Source organism: Castor canadensis, chromosome 4 (assembly GCF_047511655.1).
Source record: "Castor canadensis chromosome 4, mCasCan1.hap1v2, whole genome shotgun sequence".
In the NCBI taxonomy this organism is placed as follows: Eukaryota; Metazoa; Chordata; class Mammalia; order Rodentia; family Castoridae; genus Castor; species Castor canadensis.
Window position 1 is genome coordinate 23,952,516 of NC_133389.1, and position 19,328 is coordinate 23,971,843.

Consider the following 19,328-nt stretch of genomic DNA (forward strand, 5'->3'; position numbering starts at 1 on the left):
CTTGGATCATATGATATGGCATGCCTATTTATCATATTAAGAAATAAAAACTCAAGAATCAACAGGGCCCATGCCCCAAAGAGGCATAAGAAAGGTATGTTAGTGAAAGTGGGAATATGGGAGAGTATTTTCTGTATTTCTCAAACTTCTAGAAAAACAAGAACAAGCAAAACCTAAAACAAGGAGGAGAGAAATAATAAAAAGAAAGTCCAAATTAATGAAACAGAAACGAAAAAAAAAAAAACAAATAAAAAGCTGGTTCTTTGAAAAAATAAACAAAATGACAACCTCTGGCAAATCTGTGGTGAGGGAAAAGACCCAAATTAGTAAAATCAAAAGCAAAAAAGGAGAGACAACCATACCAAGGAAATCCAGGGAATCATCGGAGACTACTTTGAGAACCTATCTTCCAATAAATTGGAAAATATTAAAGGAATGGACAAATTTCTAGATACTTATGACCATCCAAAACTGAAGCAAGAAGATATTAACCACCTAACCAGATCTAAAACACATAATGAAATTGAAGCAGCAATAAAGAGTCTACCAAAAAACAAGATCCCAGGACCTGATGGATTCTCAGCTGAATTCTACCAGACCTGCAAAGAAGAACTGATACCAACACTCCTTAAACTTTTCCATGCAATAGAAAGGGCAGGAACACTACCTAACTCATTCTATGAAGCCAGCATTACACTCATCCCAAAATTGGACAAGGACGCATCCAAAAAGGAGAACTACAGGCCAATCTTTTTAATGAACATTGATGCAAATATCTTCAATAAAGTAATGGCAAAATGAATTCAACAATATATCAGAAAGATCATTCACCATGACCCAGTTGGCTTCATCCCAGGGATGCAGAGATAGTTCAACATATGCAAATCAACAAATGTACTATAACACATTAATAGAAGCAAAGACAAAAAACACTTTATCATCTCAATAGATGTAGAAAAAAGCCTTTGATATGATTTAACACAACTTCATGATAAAAGTGGTAAGAAAACTAGGAATAGAAGAAATGTACCTCAACATTGTAAAGGCTATATATGACAACACTATAGCCAATATCATACTTAATGGGATAAAACTGAAATCATTTCCACTAAAGTCAGGAAGAAGACAAGAATGCCCACTCTTCTACTCCTATTTAACATAATCCTAGAATTCCTATCCAGAACAATAAGGCAAGAAGAAGAAATAAAAGGAGTACAAATAGGTAAAGAAACTGCCAAAGTATCTCTGTTTGCAGATGACATGATAGTATACCTCAAAGTCCCAAAAGACTCCACCGAAAAACTCATAGACCCCATAAACAGCTTCTGCAATATAGCAGGATACAAAATCAACTTATAAAAATCATTAGCCTTTCTATATATCAACAATGAACGAATTGAGAAAGAATACAGGAAAACAATTTCATTTACAATAACTTCCAAAAAAATCAAATATCTAGGAATAAACCTAACAAAGGATGTAAATGACCTGCACAAGGAGAACTACAAACCCCTGAAGAAAGAGATCAAGGAAGAATACAGAAAATGGAAAGATCTCTCATGCCCATGGATTGGCAGAATCAACATAGTAAAAATGGCTATACTACCTAAAGCAATCTACATGTTCAGTGCAATTCCCATCAAAATCCCAATGACATTTACCAAAGAGACTGAAAAATCTACCTTAAAGTTCATTTGGAAACACAAAAGACCACAAATAGCCAAGTCAATACCGAGCAAAAAGAGCAATGCTGAAAGTATCACAATACCTGACTTCAAACTATATAACAGAACAGCATGGTACTGACACAAAAACAGATATGAAGAGCAGTGGAACAGAACAGAGAACCTGGATATGAGTCCATACAGCTATGCACACCTTATTTTTGACAAAGGTACCAAAAACATACGATGGAGAAAAGATAGCCTCTTCAACAAATGTTGGGAAAAGTGGTTATCTACCTGCAGAAAACTGATATGAGATCCATGCTTGTAACCCTGTACTATTGTCAACTCAAAGTAGATTAAGGACCTTAATTCTAGACCCAAAACATTAAAGTTAGTGCACAAAGAGCAGGGAATACCTTGGAAGTAATGGGTATAGGCAAGGACTTCCTCATTAGAACTCCAGCAGCCCAGAAACTAAGAGAAAGGATGGACAAATGAGACTACATGAAATTAAAAAGCTTCTGCACAGTATAAGAAATCATCTCTAAATTGAAGAGAACACCCACAAGGTGGGAGAAAATATTTGCTAGCTATACATCAGACAAAGGACTGATAATCAGAATACACAGGGAGCTCAAAAAACTAAACTCCCCCAAAATTAATGAACCAATAAAGAAGTGGGCAACTGAACTAAACAGAACTTTTTCAAAGGAAGAAATCCAAATGGCTAAAAAAACACATGCAAAAATGCTCACCATCCCTGGCCATAAAGGAAATGCAAATCAAAACCATACTAAGGTTCTACCTCACCCTTGTTAGAATAGCTATTATCAAGAAAACCAACAACAACAAAAGTTGACAAGGGTACGGGGGTAAAAGAAACCCTCATACACTGCTAATGGGAATGTAAACTAGTACAACTACTTTGGAAAACAATACTGAGGCTTCTTAAGAAACTAAACATAGATCTGCCATATGATCCAGCAATTCCACTCTTAGGGATACACCCAAAGGAATGCAATTCAGGTTATTACAAATGTACCTGCACACCAACGCTTATTGCAACACTATTCACAATAGCCAAGCTATGGAAACAGCCAAGATGCCCCACAATTGATGAATGAATTAAAAAAATGTGATATTTATACACAATGGAATTTTACTCAGCTACAAAGAAGAATGAAATTTTGTCATTTGCAAGTAAATGGATGGAACTGGAGATCATCTTAAGTGAAGTTAGCCAGGCTCAAAATCTTATGTTCTCCCTCATATGCGGACTTTAGATATACCACAAATGCAGTAATATTACTGGACACAGGTCACACACTAAGGGCAGAACGCACATAGGAGGGAAGGAAATCTAAAAGTTGAGTGTGGTTGATGTGTTCACTGTATCAGAGGAAATAAATTAACCTTAAACTGGCAAAGGCCACTATGGGAAGGGGAATGGGAGTAGTAAAGAGGTCTGGTAGAGATGAACCAATTCAGGTTGTAATACACAAGTGCATGGAAACAATGCTAGAATCTCTCTATATAGCTATCTTTAGCTCAAGCTAGCAAAAACGCTGTCTTTGTTATTATCTTCTATGTTTTCTCTTCAACAAAATCGGAGAAAAGAGGGTAGAATAGGTTCTGCCTAGAAGCAGGGAAGGGGTGTAGGGGAGGTGGCTCAAACAATGTATACACATGTAAGTAAATGTAAAAATGATAAAAGAAAATAAATAAAAGCATTTTCTAAATGATTTTTTGTAGTAGTGAAGATTAAACCAAGGGCCTTGTTCATGTTCAGCAAGTACCCTATCATTGAGTCACATCCCCAGCCTAAATAAAAAACTATTGCTAGACATTATAATGGTCTATTTAATTGAGTATTTGATGCCAGGCAGGAGCTGTATTTCACTCTCCACATTCACAGATTATTCCCCAAAGCCTCAGGAAACCACATGATGTTGTCTGCCTTTATGGTTGATGACTAGGTTGAACATATTAATCATCCAACCTGAGACACTCTTTTGAATGAAAGGAAACTCCCCTTTGTAATTATCCTCACACCCCGAATGTGATGGAGATGATTCCACATAAACTGGAACACAAAGTCACCCTGTGTTTACAACTTTCCTTTAATCAGACCATTTTCCAAAACTATTCTTTAGGAACCTCAACATTAAACTTACATGTTGAATCTAAATTGTAACTGAGCCATAGAGAAATTAAATTATGGACTGTTGGCATTTGTGTCAGCAAGAAAAAATGTATCCGTTTTTACAACCTTATAACTGTCATCCTCAAAATAACCAGTAGTTGCTTTTAATATCTTTTTCTTTGAATGCAAGACCTTTTCTCTTATTGTAAATTCTGTGGTGCTCCTTATTAAATCACTGTCTCAATAGAATATCCAACACTTTCCCAAGTGGAAATGAAAGGGCACTGCAAGAGTAGAGTATTCTCTTTGATTTCTTCCCTGGCATAAGAGTTACAAATTAATTTAACTTCACAGAGCTAGTTTCCTGTGTGCATCCTCAATTGCAAGCTAACCTAGTATTCACCTCTGGCTGCTTAGCCATCCTCGTTCTAGTTCTGCTTTAGTAGTTACTATATGTCTTCAAATACCAGCAGGTACGTGCAATAATATGTGCTCTGAGTGAAAAATTCCACGACACTCATAACTTTGTGCTTAGAATGTTTTTCTTTTTTTATTAAAAACCAACCTAATCCAGACTGATCACAGGAATCAGAATTAACCTAGTAAAACAATAAAATATTCCATCTGGCTGTAATCCAAAGAACTTTGAACACAGAGAAAGGCACCATTTCTTATGATATATTATGTATCACTCTGTGATTCTATTACTTTTCTTCCTCATTTACACCAATTCAGTAGTAAAAATGACATTCCTTCTCTGTAAATATCCCTACATCTGTTCATATTTCCTCTTTCTTTTTCCGTGTACACACACATATTGCTATTTGTAGTTAGAATTTGAAGGGAGAAGGGAGAGCATCTATTCTTATCACCAGCGTATGGCTCTACCCCTTCTGTCTCTCAGGCACATTTTGGTCTAACAGTATCATTTTGTAGCAGGTCTGAAGGAAGTAATTTTTCATTTTTAGAATGATTTTTTTTTTTACTTTGCAGCTGACAGTAGAATTCTAGAAAACAAATGTTGGCATTATGAGGTGTCAAAGTTACTTTAGGGGATCCAAAAATCTTCATAATTTATGTATACATATAAAAAAGCATTTAAAACTTTCTAGAAAAGTCATGGGGCTTTGATTCTAGCTCTTTTTAAACAATTAACCAAAACTATTTCAATTATTTCCTGTTTAGTCAAAGTTGAATCAACAAAAGTGTGCTCATAACTTAAGATACAAATATTTTTCTTATGTTCCAAAATAGCATTGTCCAGAATTCCTAGTCAAAAAGACAAAAGAAGAAAGCAAATTCTACTGGTCTTTTCACTATTTTTTGACACTTGACACTGATAGGTTCCAGCTTTGGTTTCTACTCAAAATGAGGGAAAGCTTCTTGTTTATAGTGAGTAAAGGGAAGACTGCCTGATCCTTCAGTCTACCCATCGTGGACTGCTAGATGTCATATTTTTAATAAATGTAGATCTGGCCATATATTGGCCCTGATACTCTTGGGAAAAGACAGGCTCTCTTCTTTCCAAAAAATGTCCATTCTTCTATCTGAGGGCAATGCCAAGTATGTAATTTTTATTTTGCCCTTTTGAGAAATAGTAACCTTTCAGAGAATGTTAGCTAAGAGGAGAAAATAAATCAATATCTAACATTATTCAAGGTCAAAGATGAAAGTAGAAAAACTAGTGGATTTGCTGATCAGGAGATCACAGGTGAAATCAGAACTATAGACATGGCATGAAGGTGAAAATAGGTCCCACATTATTTTGGTTCTTGACTAGGAATTCTAGACATTGCTAATATCTCCCCAAATAACACTAACAAATACTTATTTTTTTAACACATTCAAAGTCAAACAGAAATGATCTATTCATTCATAGTAATTCATTTTATCTTACATACTAGAATTTGTTGCATGCAAATGGGACTTGATCAATTACAAGTGAAACAATGGTTACCTTTGTTATCTCACACTAGCTACAAGTCCTGACCTACCATAGTTAATTGAAATACAACATGACTGTCCATTAATTCCTGAGTCCTTCCCAGCCTTTATTCCAAAGTGGACAAGCTAACGTTATTATCTGAAAGAGAGGGACACATAATGGGGTGAATCCTGGTCCGCTGTATATAATAAAAAGCATGTTGTCTTTTTGGTAAGGTTCTTGTTCCAATATAAATCAACTTAATATTATTTTTATTAATCTGAAAATAAGGCATCCCATGTTTGCTGAGATTGATATTTTATATGAATGATTTCATTACTGGATCATTTTTTAATTTTTAATAACTACTAGGTTTTCTCTGACAAACTAGGACTCTTGAATACTGGATTATAAAAGGAAATGTTGGAACTGAATACGGAGTGAAATATTAAATGAAATCCTTGCTAGAAAATTTTTGAAAAGGCTGGATATAGTCTCATTCCCTTAACAACTAAACTAAGGATTTTATGGCATTATTAGATAAATTGTTAATGACTATTAAATATCAAATACCAGAAGGCTTACTCATCTTCTGATGCCTATTTCTAAACCAATGTCTATTGCATTATATAATACAGCAGAAGAAATGATATTGAAGGAAAGGTAAGGCTGGAAACCATGTAGCAATGAGTTACTATGAAGAAAATATTTACAGGGAATCTGTCTTCTTTATGATGCAGAAAAGGATTGCAGAAACTTGAGACATTATGGATAAGTAACTATAAGTAGCCAAATATATACTTACAGACTCATCATCAAAATTAGGTAACTTAGGTAGCAGGAAAATAATCTTGATGAGGATCAAGTTCTTTAAGATTGGGAGAGTCTCTAAGATGTCAAAATAATTAAAATATCTACTGGTGACCTCAAAATTCTAGGTGATACACTTGGTCTGCCAAATATAACCCTCACAATTAGACTACAAAATGTATGGTATCATTGTCTTAATTTTGAAAAATCAATAAAGATGTAAATTAAGTAATTTATCCTAAATTGTGTAACTAGTAAATAATGAAACCAAGATTTGCACTTAATCAGTCTGGTGTCTGGCCACATGTTCTTAATCATTTATCAAAGCAATAAATTAGAAATCAGAAATACTCATCAATATTAACTCAATGTGAGCAAATGCATGGAAATGGATTTTAGTTGTCCACCTGAAGGCTCTTTTAAGCAATCTAGATTAAATCTAACATAATGTCTAGGAAACATGGACTCCACATGGTTTAAAAATAATATGATCATATACTTCATTTTTCTAAGTATATATAAGAAGGGAAATCGAGAAATAATTTTAAACATCTTAAATCTAAGAAAGGGTAAGAATATCAGTTTATAGACTAGTATGAGAAATAGTTTATTTTAAATGCCTTTAAAATGAAAGTATGGTAAATCTTTCAATGCTGTAAAATATGAAGTAAGAGAAAATACATAACACATTAATCTGAATTCTCTACTTCTTTGTTTCTGTTTTATTGGGAATATGCTTATGTCAGTATATCCACTGTTCAAAAACTTTCAAAGACTCCCAACCACTAATAAAATTAATAGAATCAATATATATTCCTAGACATCAGGTTCAAGGCTTTCCATATGGTGAGATCAATTTCTCATTGCACATTTGTTATCCACAAGGATCATCCTACAAAAAGTTCTCCCCTTACAATCTGAAAACATAATCATATATAAAGACTTACCAAATTTTCTACCTAGAATTGATTTATTCCTTGCTCATGTTCATTTGACATTGAATATGTTTACCTGAATTACCTGTCCTTTCCTTATATTAATCATACAGTCACATGAATTAAAACCTGGTATGGTGATAAATTTGAAAAGCAGATAATGTGTCTTCTTTGTTATCCCTTACGAATCAGTAATCATTATAAATTATAAAAATAAACCATAGCAATGTGGTAATAATGTTTACAGACATACCTCATTTTGTTGTACTGTGCTTTTTGTAAAATTGTGACACCCCCTACACTGGCAAATCTGTCAGCATCATTTTTTTCAATATGTACTCACTTCATGCCTCTGTCACATTTTGATAATACTTATCATATTTCAAATTTAGTATTATTATTATAAAAATTGTAATAATTTTATTATAAGTGATCTATGATCAGAGATCTTTGGTATTACTATTGTAATTATTTTGGGGTACATGAACCATGCGCATATAAGACAGAAAATTTAATCAATAAATGTTGGCAGTTCTGATTGATTCACCAACTAGCCACTTCCCTGAGTCTCCTTCTCCTGTCCTCTCAAATTGGACCAATTACGCAGGTGTATAGAAACCTCTAACCATTCGAGTGAAAGGAAGAGTCATATGCCTTTCATTTTAAATCCAAAGCTAGAAATGTCTGACCATAGTAAGGAAAATGTGTCAAAAGCTGAGATAGATGGAAAGCAAGGCCTCTTGTGCCAAAGATTTAGCCAAGTTGTGAATGCAAAGGAAAAGTTCTCAGAGGAAATTAAAAGTGCCACTGCAGTGAATGCACAGTGATAAAAAAAGCAAAATAGTTTTTCTGCCAGTAGAGAGATATTTTAGTGGTATGAATAAATGATCAAACTAGCCACAGCATTCCTGAAGGCCAGGTCCTAATCCAGAATCAAGGTCTAACCTCTCTTCAATTTTAAGAAGGTTGGGAGAAGTGTGGAAGCTCAGAAAAAAAAGTTTGAAGCTAAAAGAAATTGATTCATGAGGCCTAAGTAACAAACTGTCTCTATAACCTAAAAATGCAACTGAAGTAGCAAATGTTGATGTAGAAAATATGACAAAGTATCTAAAACATCTAGCTAAGATAAGTGAAGAAACTGACTATCATAAACAAGTCTAAACAGGCCTCAGGGCCAAATCAAGTAATTGTTCATTCATTTACCATTCTGAAAATCCTAGGGCCTTCAACAATTATACTAAGTCTACTCTACCTGTGCCTATGAATGGAGCAACAAAGAATGGATGATAGTACATCTGGTTAAAATATGGTTGCTGAATATTTTAAGACCCTATTGAGGCCTAATGCTCAAGATTCCTCACAAAATATTACTTCTAATGAACAATGTTTTTGGTCATCAGGGAGCTCTGATGGAAATGTACCCTGATATTAATGTTATTTTTATGTCTACTAACACAACACCCTTTATACAGTCCATGGATCAAGGAGTAATAATTTCATGTTCAAGCTTCATTATCTAAGATATACATTTCATAATGCTATTGTTGCCATTTATAGCACTTCTGATGATCTGGGCAAAGCAAATTGTAAACCTCTATAAAAATTCACCATTATAGATGCTATTAAGAACATTTGAAGAAAAAGATCAAAATATCAATACAAATAGAACCCTAGAAAAATGTGATTTCAACTCTCATGGATAATTTTGAGGGGTTCAAAACATCCATGGAAGGAATTTTATTGAGGTGATAGATAGTATAACAGGCTACTTCTAAGTAGTACCTGAATACGTGACTAAATTGGTACAATGCTATGATAAACTTTCAATGGCCAATTGTTTCATGGATGAGCAAAGAAGTGATATCTTGAGATAGAATCTACTCCTGGTGGAACTACTGTGACAATTTTGAAATGACAACATTGAATTTAGAAAATAATATACAGAAATGACAGGGCTTGAGAGAGCTGATTCTAAGTTTATAACAAGATCTTTTGTAGTTAAAGTGCTACCAAACACAATCACCTGCTACAGAGAAATCTTTTGTGAAAGATTGGCAGTGTGACAAACTTCACTTCTGTTTAAGACATTGTCTTAGTAACCACAACCTTCAGCAACCACCACCCTGATCAGCCAGCAGCCATCAATATTGAGGCAAGATTTCCCTACTAACAAAAAGATTATGTCCCACCAAAGGCTCAGATAATCATTAGCTATTTTATCAAATGTAGTTTTAATTAAGGTATGTACACTGGAAATAATACTATTACACACTTAATAGATACAACAGTATAAATTCAATTTTTATATTCATTTAGAAACAAAAAAATTGTATGATTCAGTCTAGTGTGATATTCACTTAATTGCAGTGATCTGGAACCAAACCTTCAATATCTCTGAGATATGCCTACAATTAATTTTAAAATATAAGTAATATTTAGTCAGTTTATTACAATAGTGAGTTAGTAATAAGTTCTTAGTGATGAATAAAAGTATGCAACTAAGACCAAAATTGGAATTTACTTTTAAATATGTATTAACAGAAACTGTTCCAAAATTTATATCAACAAATAGCATAGGGAAAAATCATTCAAAATATAATTTAGTCCAATTTATTCTATTAAAAGCCAGTGCCTGTAATTATACAGATATTTAGTTCAGGTCTGAAGAGGGCCCTGTGTCATCTAATTGTAGTTAAACAAATGAACAGTAGATTGAATTACCAAAGGAACGAGGCCATTAAGAAAAGTGAAATAAGAATTCCAGTGTATGGGCCACTTATTTTAGTCAAGCTAGTGCCTAAAGCAGATTTATAATTCTGTAATTCAGTCTGCTGCCTGCTTGGCACTCAAATCTGTTGAACCATGAATAAAGTGAGTTTGACATCCATAATGGCTGCTTCAATCCATCAAAAACTCCCCATTACAAATGATAAAACTTTAAAAACATCTCAACTCTTACTTAGTGCTTCTCATTGTTAGTTCTAAAAAAAATCCAGCACAACTGTTTATTGCTAATGTACTCTTTTAAAAGGTATAATTCCTCACATATAAAAATTCATTTGTCTTAAATCATTAATCAGCAAATCAGTTATTAATTTTCCTACTTTTGAATGATATAGTAATAACAATTTTCATCTCAAAATATGAAATGTTATAGAAAATCTCAAGAACATATTATTTATTTTAAATATAATAATTTATTTTCACATTCCTAATCTCAGTGAAACATAGTAACTCTCATCTCTCACACTGATCTCACTACTTAGCTTCCTTCAGAGCTCAGATTCCATCTGGTCGCTCATAAACCAATCTGATAAGTACATTAAGACCTGCTCTAATCATTTCCCAATCCTTGCTTCCTGAACTCATTCTGATACAACCTTAGCTCTTGGACAATTCTTTCCAGTATTAATGCCACAGCACTGAATCTTCCTTCTAAGTTGAATTCCCTTCCATTTTGTTTGTCCCAACAGTTCCTGTACCTTATAATCCATTTTACAGAATGTGTAATTCCCCTAAAAATGTTTATCCTCTCTTCTCTTTCTGTCTTCTTTCTGTTCTTATTCTTTCCTGGTATATGCTTCTCTTTGCCAAGACACCCCTTATTCTTGAAGATTGGTGCATGCTATTTTTCCTCTGTGTTCAATAATGCTTTGTGCTTTCTTCATTTCCAATAAATCTACTTTCTATATGTGTTTCCCACTGAACCATATGCTGCTTCAGAACAGTCTTCCAACTTTTCATTCCTAGCCAGGTATATAAGTTAAATGACAGGTATATAAGATTCACTCAAAAATTCATTAAAGAAAGTATTTTATGAATAAACAGAAGTGGGTTGCTGTAGGACAGCATTTTAAAGCTACTATTTGATTATTAAAATCTGATTTTAATAGAGCTCAGTTACTTGGTGCTATTAGACACCTTGATATATATCAAGTGGGACAACTTGAAATATGTTTCCCATATTCTTGACTAAGTAAATTAGGTTAAATATTATTTAGAACTAGATAATTCCCTATAAACACATACATGAAAATCCAAACAGTCTCTTGAATGAATTATGATGAAAACAAACATTGAGGAAAGTTTTAAAATCTCATACTAGCATTTATGGTCAAAACATAAGTGAGAAACATAAATAACTTCATTCAACATTGTACTTTAGTTATCACAGAATATGCATATTTTTAAAACATGTTCATCATTCTGGTACCACTTTTAATATTCCTATGTTATTAATATGATGAGTTTCTACTTTAGTGAGCCTATCTTCCTCAATCAAATTCAACTTAGAATAGAGAGTAAGCAATATGTACATATAAACTATCACTACTTCAAATTGATGTTTACAAAAAGAGAAATTTGATTCAGAAAAGATTAGCATGGTTTTTAAAATAAGAGAACTGTAACTAGCAACTAAGAGAAAGTAGGAATTCCCATTCATTTGTTTTCTCACTCAATACTACATTTATTGTGGATCTGTGTATTTCACCTCTCAAACAAGACAAACAAGAACAAACAGCTTAAACACATTCTTCCTGGGCAGGTCCATTATGTAGCCAATAGAATATGGAAGAGGCTTAGCTAAGTACCATAATAAGATATGTGCATTTCTGTGTGTATGTGTGTGTGTGTGTGTGTGTGTGTGTGTTACCAATGTTAATCATTCTTTTTGAAGCTTGTATCTTAATTCATAGATTTAATTTAAAAAAATTCTCATTGGAGCCAGATGCTGGTGACTCACAACAGTAGCCTACTTGGGAGGCTAGATCAAGAGAATTGCAGTTTAATGTCAGCTCAGACAAATAGTTCATAGGACCCTCATCTATAAAATGACTGGAGGAAAACAGACTAGAGGTGTGGTGCAGGTATGAAGCCCTAAGTTCAAACCCGAGTCCTATTACTAAAAGAAAAAAAGTCTCATTAGATATACTTCTCTCCATTTCCATTTAGTGAGAAATAACCTACACATCTCGAAAGTATACATATACTTTCTTGTTTTTTAACCAAATTAATTATGTCACTTTAATTTCCATTGACTATAATTAAAATATTTTTCAAAGTGAAAAAAATAAAAGTAAATGGCAATTTAATGATTATATCTCCACATATCTTTCAAAAGTTTTAAAATTTAATATTTGATTACCTGTTTCCTTAATACTGCTGGGAAACAGGTCTGTCACATTAAAATATTCAGGCATATTCTTGCCAATTTTCTACGTGGTTTTCCTTGGCTTTGCATCTGATTGACTCAACAGATGCAATATTAAGAATATATGAATATAAATATTTAAATTTTGTGTATATAATATATTCCTAAATAAATACATGTATGTGTTGGGAATAAATGCTACGTTTCCATCTGTCACTTCAAGGTGGATAGAATATAACGGTGCTGCCGATAGTTATTAACACATTTAAGTCAGTATTTCTGTGACTAATGGAGGACAGAATATACAAACAGTTAGAAAGAGGTGTTAAATTTGTCCTTACTTAAAGGACTAGAACTCTCTAATTGAAATCCTAGTTTGCAATCAGAATGGCTTACCTTCTGCATAGCTGAAACACTTGTGATAACTTCACACAGTTAAGAGCACAGAAACCGAAGTCAACATCTATGCTTTGATGAGCACTTCATTCCAACTACACAAGTGTATGCTTTTTTTGATTCATACAAGTGAGACTAAGTATGCCTTACAAGTAGGACTAAGTGAGAAAGTAGATATTACAAAAATATGTGAACATAGCAGTCATTGGAAGAGAAGAGAAGAGATCTTAGAGAACATTCTGCCCAACCTCTGATTATTTAGGAGAAGATACAAGGCCAGAGTCTTTGTCCAGAGAAAAGAAAGGAAGCATGAGATGGAAGAAAACAACTTTCCCTTCCATAATATTAATCACATCTTACTGAATTTAATTGTGTATCTGTGTTCAAATTATAATATCAAAATTATAATTGTGTATCTGTAGCCAAATTATAATAGGCTACCTCTGTGTCAGTCTTAATCACTGTTTTTTCTGCTGTGTTTAGCACAATGCCTCTTAGAAATGGTGTGCAAATGATTGTTCAATAGTAATTTAGGAAGGATTATCACCCTCACTAATCCTCATTTTCATTTTTGAAAATGGGTATAATAATTTTCTTTCAGATCATTTTCAGAGGAAAATGAAATAATACCTAAGAAGTATGTAGCGATGGGCTTTGCCCAAAGAAGCATCCACTAAACATCAATGAAAGGAATGAATGAGTGAGTGAGTGAATGACTAAGGCCATGTATATATAAAGCTTGTTTCTCCAGAAACTCCAGTGACACATGGAAAAATAAGAACAGCTAATGCTTTAGAAAGAAAAGGAGAAATGCTATGAACCAATGAACCCAAATTGCAATAAATAACATACAATAATAACAAAATATTTGTCAAAGGAAAACTATTGTTTGCTCTATTTTGTACATTATCATCCTGAAGAGAATAATGAACATTGATACCTGATAAAATTCTGACTTCTGCTTCATTTCCTGTTCTTGAGCTGGCTGGATTCCGAGCTGTGCATCGGTAGATTCCAATGTCCCCTGGTTGAAGTCGACTGATCTGCAGTGCTCCAGAGGGTAAGACCACCACCCGGGAATCTCCTGGGATTGGAGTGAGGTCTTGTTGATTCTTCTGCCAGTGTATTGTTGGCATGGGCTCCCCAATGACTTCACACTTGAGTAACACTGTGTCTCCCATGAAGGCTGTGACAGATTCTGTCTGGGAAAGGAACCTCAGTGGTCCTAAGGAGAAAAACAAAGAAAGAATAAGTGTTTCGTATGAGGCACAATAATCACCAATGAAAATCATCATACCTTACATTTATTATGAAAAATATATTTTACAGTGTTTTTCTCAAATCTCATTCACTTTCCCTCACACTTATCCACATCAGGGGTTAGATACTACAGATAGATTATATGGCTAACAAATGAAGATGTTGCCATTTGTCTCAGGAAGCTTATGCATTTGTAATTAATGATCAATAACACAGCCATGTAAAATAAACAAAATAGATGAAACCATTCTAATTTTACAGGTCTTCCCCTAGAGAGTGTGCCAGTATTTGATAGCTGGTGCTCAGAGAAAAACCTTGATTGCATCCTTCCCCTTGTACTGTATCAGTGGTAGTTGTCACTCAGTGGAACGGAGAAGAAAAAACAAAGAAAGATGAGTGATATTAACTCCCAATTATAAGAACAGATTTGGCTTGATTGCAAGAGGTAAATGATCATCAGTATTTTCCAGCTCTGATTATGGTAAAGTGAAATAGTCCTAAATTTGGAATTAGAATAGCCCTTGTTTCTAGCCTGGTTGGGGTAACTACTATGTATGAAATTTTTAGTAATCTGTTTCATTTCTTGGGTTATAAAATGGGATAATAGCTAAGTCACATGAGTGCTGTGATGTTTCTATGGAATAACATGTGAAAATGACGCATTCACATGATGGTTAAGGAAACAAAAGGGAAAAGAAAAGAAATACACTGGTCATTGTTGAATATAAGCATAGTGAGTAAGAAACTCTTCATCATAGTACTGTGCAGAAAAAGGGTAGTAGATATTCTGATCTTGCCTTCTTGAACCCTTTTATGAACAAGTAAGTACCTGTGCTCCTAATCTTTCAATCATGAAAAGCTTTTGGATACTTTTGAGGATTATAAACAAATTTATATGAATTATGCCATCATAGATAAATTATTCACAAACATTTTCTAGTGCTAATGGAACCCATTATTTCCAAATTCTTGATTCCCATTCTATTCATTACAGTTACATTCTTATATTTCTGATTTCATTTTAATCTTGCTGGAATTGTTTTCATTGTATGTATGTTTCACAAAAAATTGATTTAATCATCAGCTTGGGGTTCATTTCATATTGTAATAATCATATTTGATGTTACTGTGACTTTTATAGATTTCTTTTAATTAAGTCAAAATTTCCTAGGTCCAGGATTAAATTTTGTCAAGAAGTTTTGATTTTTCTGTCAGCATGTAGTCAAGAACAAATTCTATGGTGCTCCATTTTAACTACTGTTAGTTTGAACTTGGGTCTATTATTTCTCACAAACCTAATTTTCCCTACCAAGTGCTAAAGAATTTAGCTTGTGACAGAAGGGTAAAGGTAAAAAGGACTGTGTCAAACACAATTTAATGTGAGAGACAATAAAAAATCATTATAATGAAGTCTCTTTCCCTAGTTGAAGGTAGAGTTTCGTGTCCCTTTCAAAGACTAGAATCTTTGAACCACCAGATAATTGAATCTACAAAGTATAGGGTTGTATCAATGTCACATTTAGAATGGGCCCAAGCTATGGAAAGCCACAATCATTAGAACTGTACCAGTATAAATATACTGACATCCTGGAGATGCAATACTAAATTAAGAAGTTTGGTTAATGACAGACCATGCAGAAACCTTAATATTGATGCAAATATTAATTTTAAATTGAAATTTATCCCATAAATTATATATATGTATATACATATGTGTGTGTATTAAAAATAATCATCTGATCCTAAACTAAAGCTTTAAAATTTGGATATATGGATCTACCTAGCTCATTGCTCGTTACTCAATATCTAATTTCTAGGCTGTTTATAGTACATGGTTTTGGATCTATTTAAAAGAAGAGGAAGAAATGCATTAATCTACTACTGATTAACTTCAATATGGACTTAAAGCATGCATTTGAACAGGAGATTTGTATACACAACACAAAGCAAAACTGTCACCAGCAGTGACAGATATTTTAAGGATTTTATGGCTTTTGTTTCATGAACGTTCTGACTTTTTAATTAAATGTTTACCTTCTCCAACTTTATCCCTATTTTTTTATTTTGTAGTTAAGGAAATATAGTCAGGAATAATTTTGCCATGCATGCAAGTTACATATTTCATAAATGTGGAGTAAGATATTTTTAGTGAATTGATAAAACATCTGAATACTTTCATATGTGGAGATATACAGTCCTTTGTAAGTTACGCATTTGATTTTATATCTGAATATCTGTAGTGTTCAAAAATTATCGTGGAAGTTAGTTCTATAGCACAGACCAAAATATAAAAGATTTGTTCTAATTTATTCTCAACAGTTGTTTGCCTATGTAAACTACATCTGACTGGAAGAATCACATACTAGGCTTATTTCATACTTATATAATTGGACTTAATGGAGTTGGCTTCTATTCTGCATGCTTATTTAAGTATGCACCATATGGTGATTTCAGATCTTAATAAACAAGGGTCAGAACTGCATCCTATTTAAAGTTAACATTGCTATATTTGGAAATTTCAAATAGTTGATTATGTGATATGGTAGCAAATTATAAAAGTGATTTGTAGGCTTTTCTTTTTGTCTCTACAAGGGAAACTCCATCCAGCAAAAAAGTAATTCTAAGTTTACAAGGCTCTGTGTGACTAGAATTAATGTTCCCAGTACTGGGCTAAATTTTAGCACTTATGTCTCATGGTGTTGTCATAAACAAGCAAGCCTTAAAGGTGTTATAGGCTATCAACTTGCTACTGTATTTTCAGGCACAAGTATGGGCATCTAATAATGAACATAAAAACCATTGCAACATGTTAGAATGAATACAGTATTTTTATTTTATTTTATTTTTTTAAATTTTGCTAGGTGGGGTACATTGTAGCATTTACAAAGATTCTTACAATGTATTAAATACATCATACTTGAATTCACCCCTCCACTGCTCTCCTTCATCTTCCCTCCCCTCATTCCTGTAACAGTCTCAACAGGTATTTTCAGAAGTCACTTAATGCCATAGAAAAAATTTCTTGTGCTTCTTACAAGTAGACCCTTGTGAAAAATAGCGACCTATTCAGCAAGTGCTTGCTCAAACTCATCAGATCACATATGATCCTCTGCAACCACACATTTTAGTACATCTATTCTTTCCTTTTTCAAATCCATTCCAAACAGTGTGAAAAAAAAGTCAGTGTTCCTAAATCACCTAAGATTTCATTCACGCAGGAAACTCTGGTATTCCAAAATTTTTCTGGCATTATCTAATTCTACAAACACTGGACAAAGGATTTTTAAAAATTACATACCCAGGAATCTATTACTATGTGACTCCCAGGATCATTTTGCACAACTTTTATCTAGACCCTAAACATGGCTTTCTTTTGATTGTGTTTCTTGTGCTACTTCCTCTCACCTAACATCTACCTATCAAAACTTGCTTACTCTTATAGTGTTAAGTCAAAAAATCATCTTTTTTTCCTAGTTTTACTGGAAATCGTCCCTCTTTTACATTTTTATAGCACTCATAACTTACAGATACCATAACAGAGCTAAGTACATAAGAGCCTGAAAAGTGTTTGTATGTTTCTATTATTTTAAATTTTATTTCCACAGGGTATATCAAAGATTTACTGAAAGAAAAAAACAAACATAAATACTTGCTGAGGTTCTATGTGACTCTGACTAAATGTTTTGTACACATACACATTTTGAAATTTGGGTTTGTTTGGCCCTACCACTTTCTAACACATTATAAGACTTGGGGGTGGTCAAGGACAATACACTGAGATACCAGATAACCTGGGACCACATTCCTGCTTTACCTCTTCATCAACCTTTTGAAGTTGAGCAAGATCTGTGTTTTGTAATTTACACTACTCTAAGCACCTTTACAGGTTCCTCATTTAATCTTTACAACAGTTCCTTTCCTTCCTTCCTTCCTATACTTTTGTGATGCTGGGGGCAGGGGACTTTGACAATGCTTAGGCAAATGTTCTAGCACTGAGCTATCTCCCAACCCACGAGAGTTCTGCAAATATTATTAGTAGCTCCACTTTTCATATGGAATTGGTATGGGAGGCACATTTTCCAGGTGTATAGAGTATAGCATAACTTTTTAAAAAAAGATTTAGTCATGGGTTACCATACTTCTTAAAATACCTTATTTCTTCAACCTAAGTAAAGATGCCTCAAGAAAAATTTCTTCTATATGTTAACTGCCTCCATTCCTAAACGAGTAGCGGCACTGAACTAGGTGAAACTGGTTGGGTAAGTGCAGTTGGCCTTTCTGTATCCATGGATTTCACCTCTGAGGGTTCAACCAACTGCGGACTGAAAATGTATTTTTAGAAGAGTTACATTGTACAAGCATCTACAGACTTTTTTTCCTCTAAGGATTCCCTAGACAACAGAGTATAATGACTACTTACACAACGTTCGCATTGTACTAGGTGTTCTAAGCCTCTCAGGGACAAATATATATAAGAGGTATGTATAGGGGCTATGCAAATGCTACACCATTTTTACAGAAGACTTGAGCATATGCCCAAAGGTCCTGAAATCCATCCCTTGCGGAAACCGGGGCACATCTGTATATTCTGCTGAATTATTATATACAAATTTCAGCTTGAAGTAATACAGTATTAAAAATAGCTTTCACTGGGTTTCCAACTTTAGTCTTGGGGAATGATTGTTTTCGTGAATGAGCTGCAGCCCAGGTTCTTACTTTCACACCTAGCCTGGCCTTATATCTAGGAATACCTGTCCCATACCAGTCAACTCACAGATTTAGACCTTATTTGTACTCCATGTGTAAACAAAGAACTATAGAAAGGAAAGAACATTTTGTTTTATATATGGAAAAGTCAGACACATATAGAAGCTCCATTTTATCCCCTACCCTTAAAATGATAAACGCTCCCTTTTAATTCCAATTTTATGTGACTAATACACAGTAAAAGGGCCAGACTTTAGTATCAGAAATTTTATTGATGTCAACAATTCATGTTATGGTTGCATAGTAAGCATTAACTGCTACCAGCAAGTGATGT

The 19,328-nt window shown here is 33.7% G+C and overlaps 1 protein-coding gene across 2 annotated transcripts in view; it reads right to left on the bottom strand.

Moving 5' to 3' along the window:
- The window catches only part of Dcc (DCC netrin 1 receptor), a 1,132,969-nt gene that overhangs the window by 621,530 nt on the left and 492,111 nt on the right, over positions 1–19,328 (bottom strand). For both annotated transcript variants that reach the window (XM_074069811.1, XM_074069810.1), the window contains exon 3: positions 13,968–14,252. In XM_074069811.1, the coding sequence (XP_073925912.1) occupies positions 13,968–14,252 (285 nt within the window). The remainder of the gene's footprint in view (positions 1–13,967; positions 14,253–19,328) is intronic.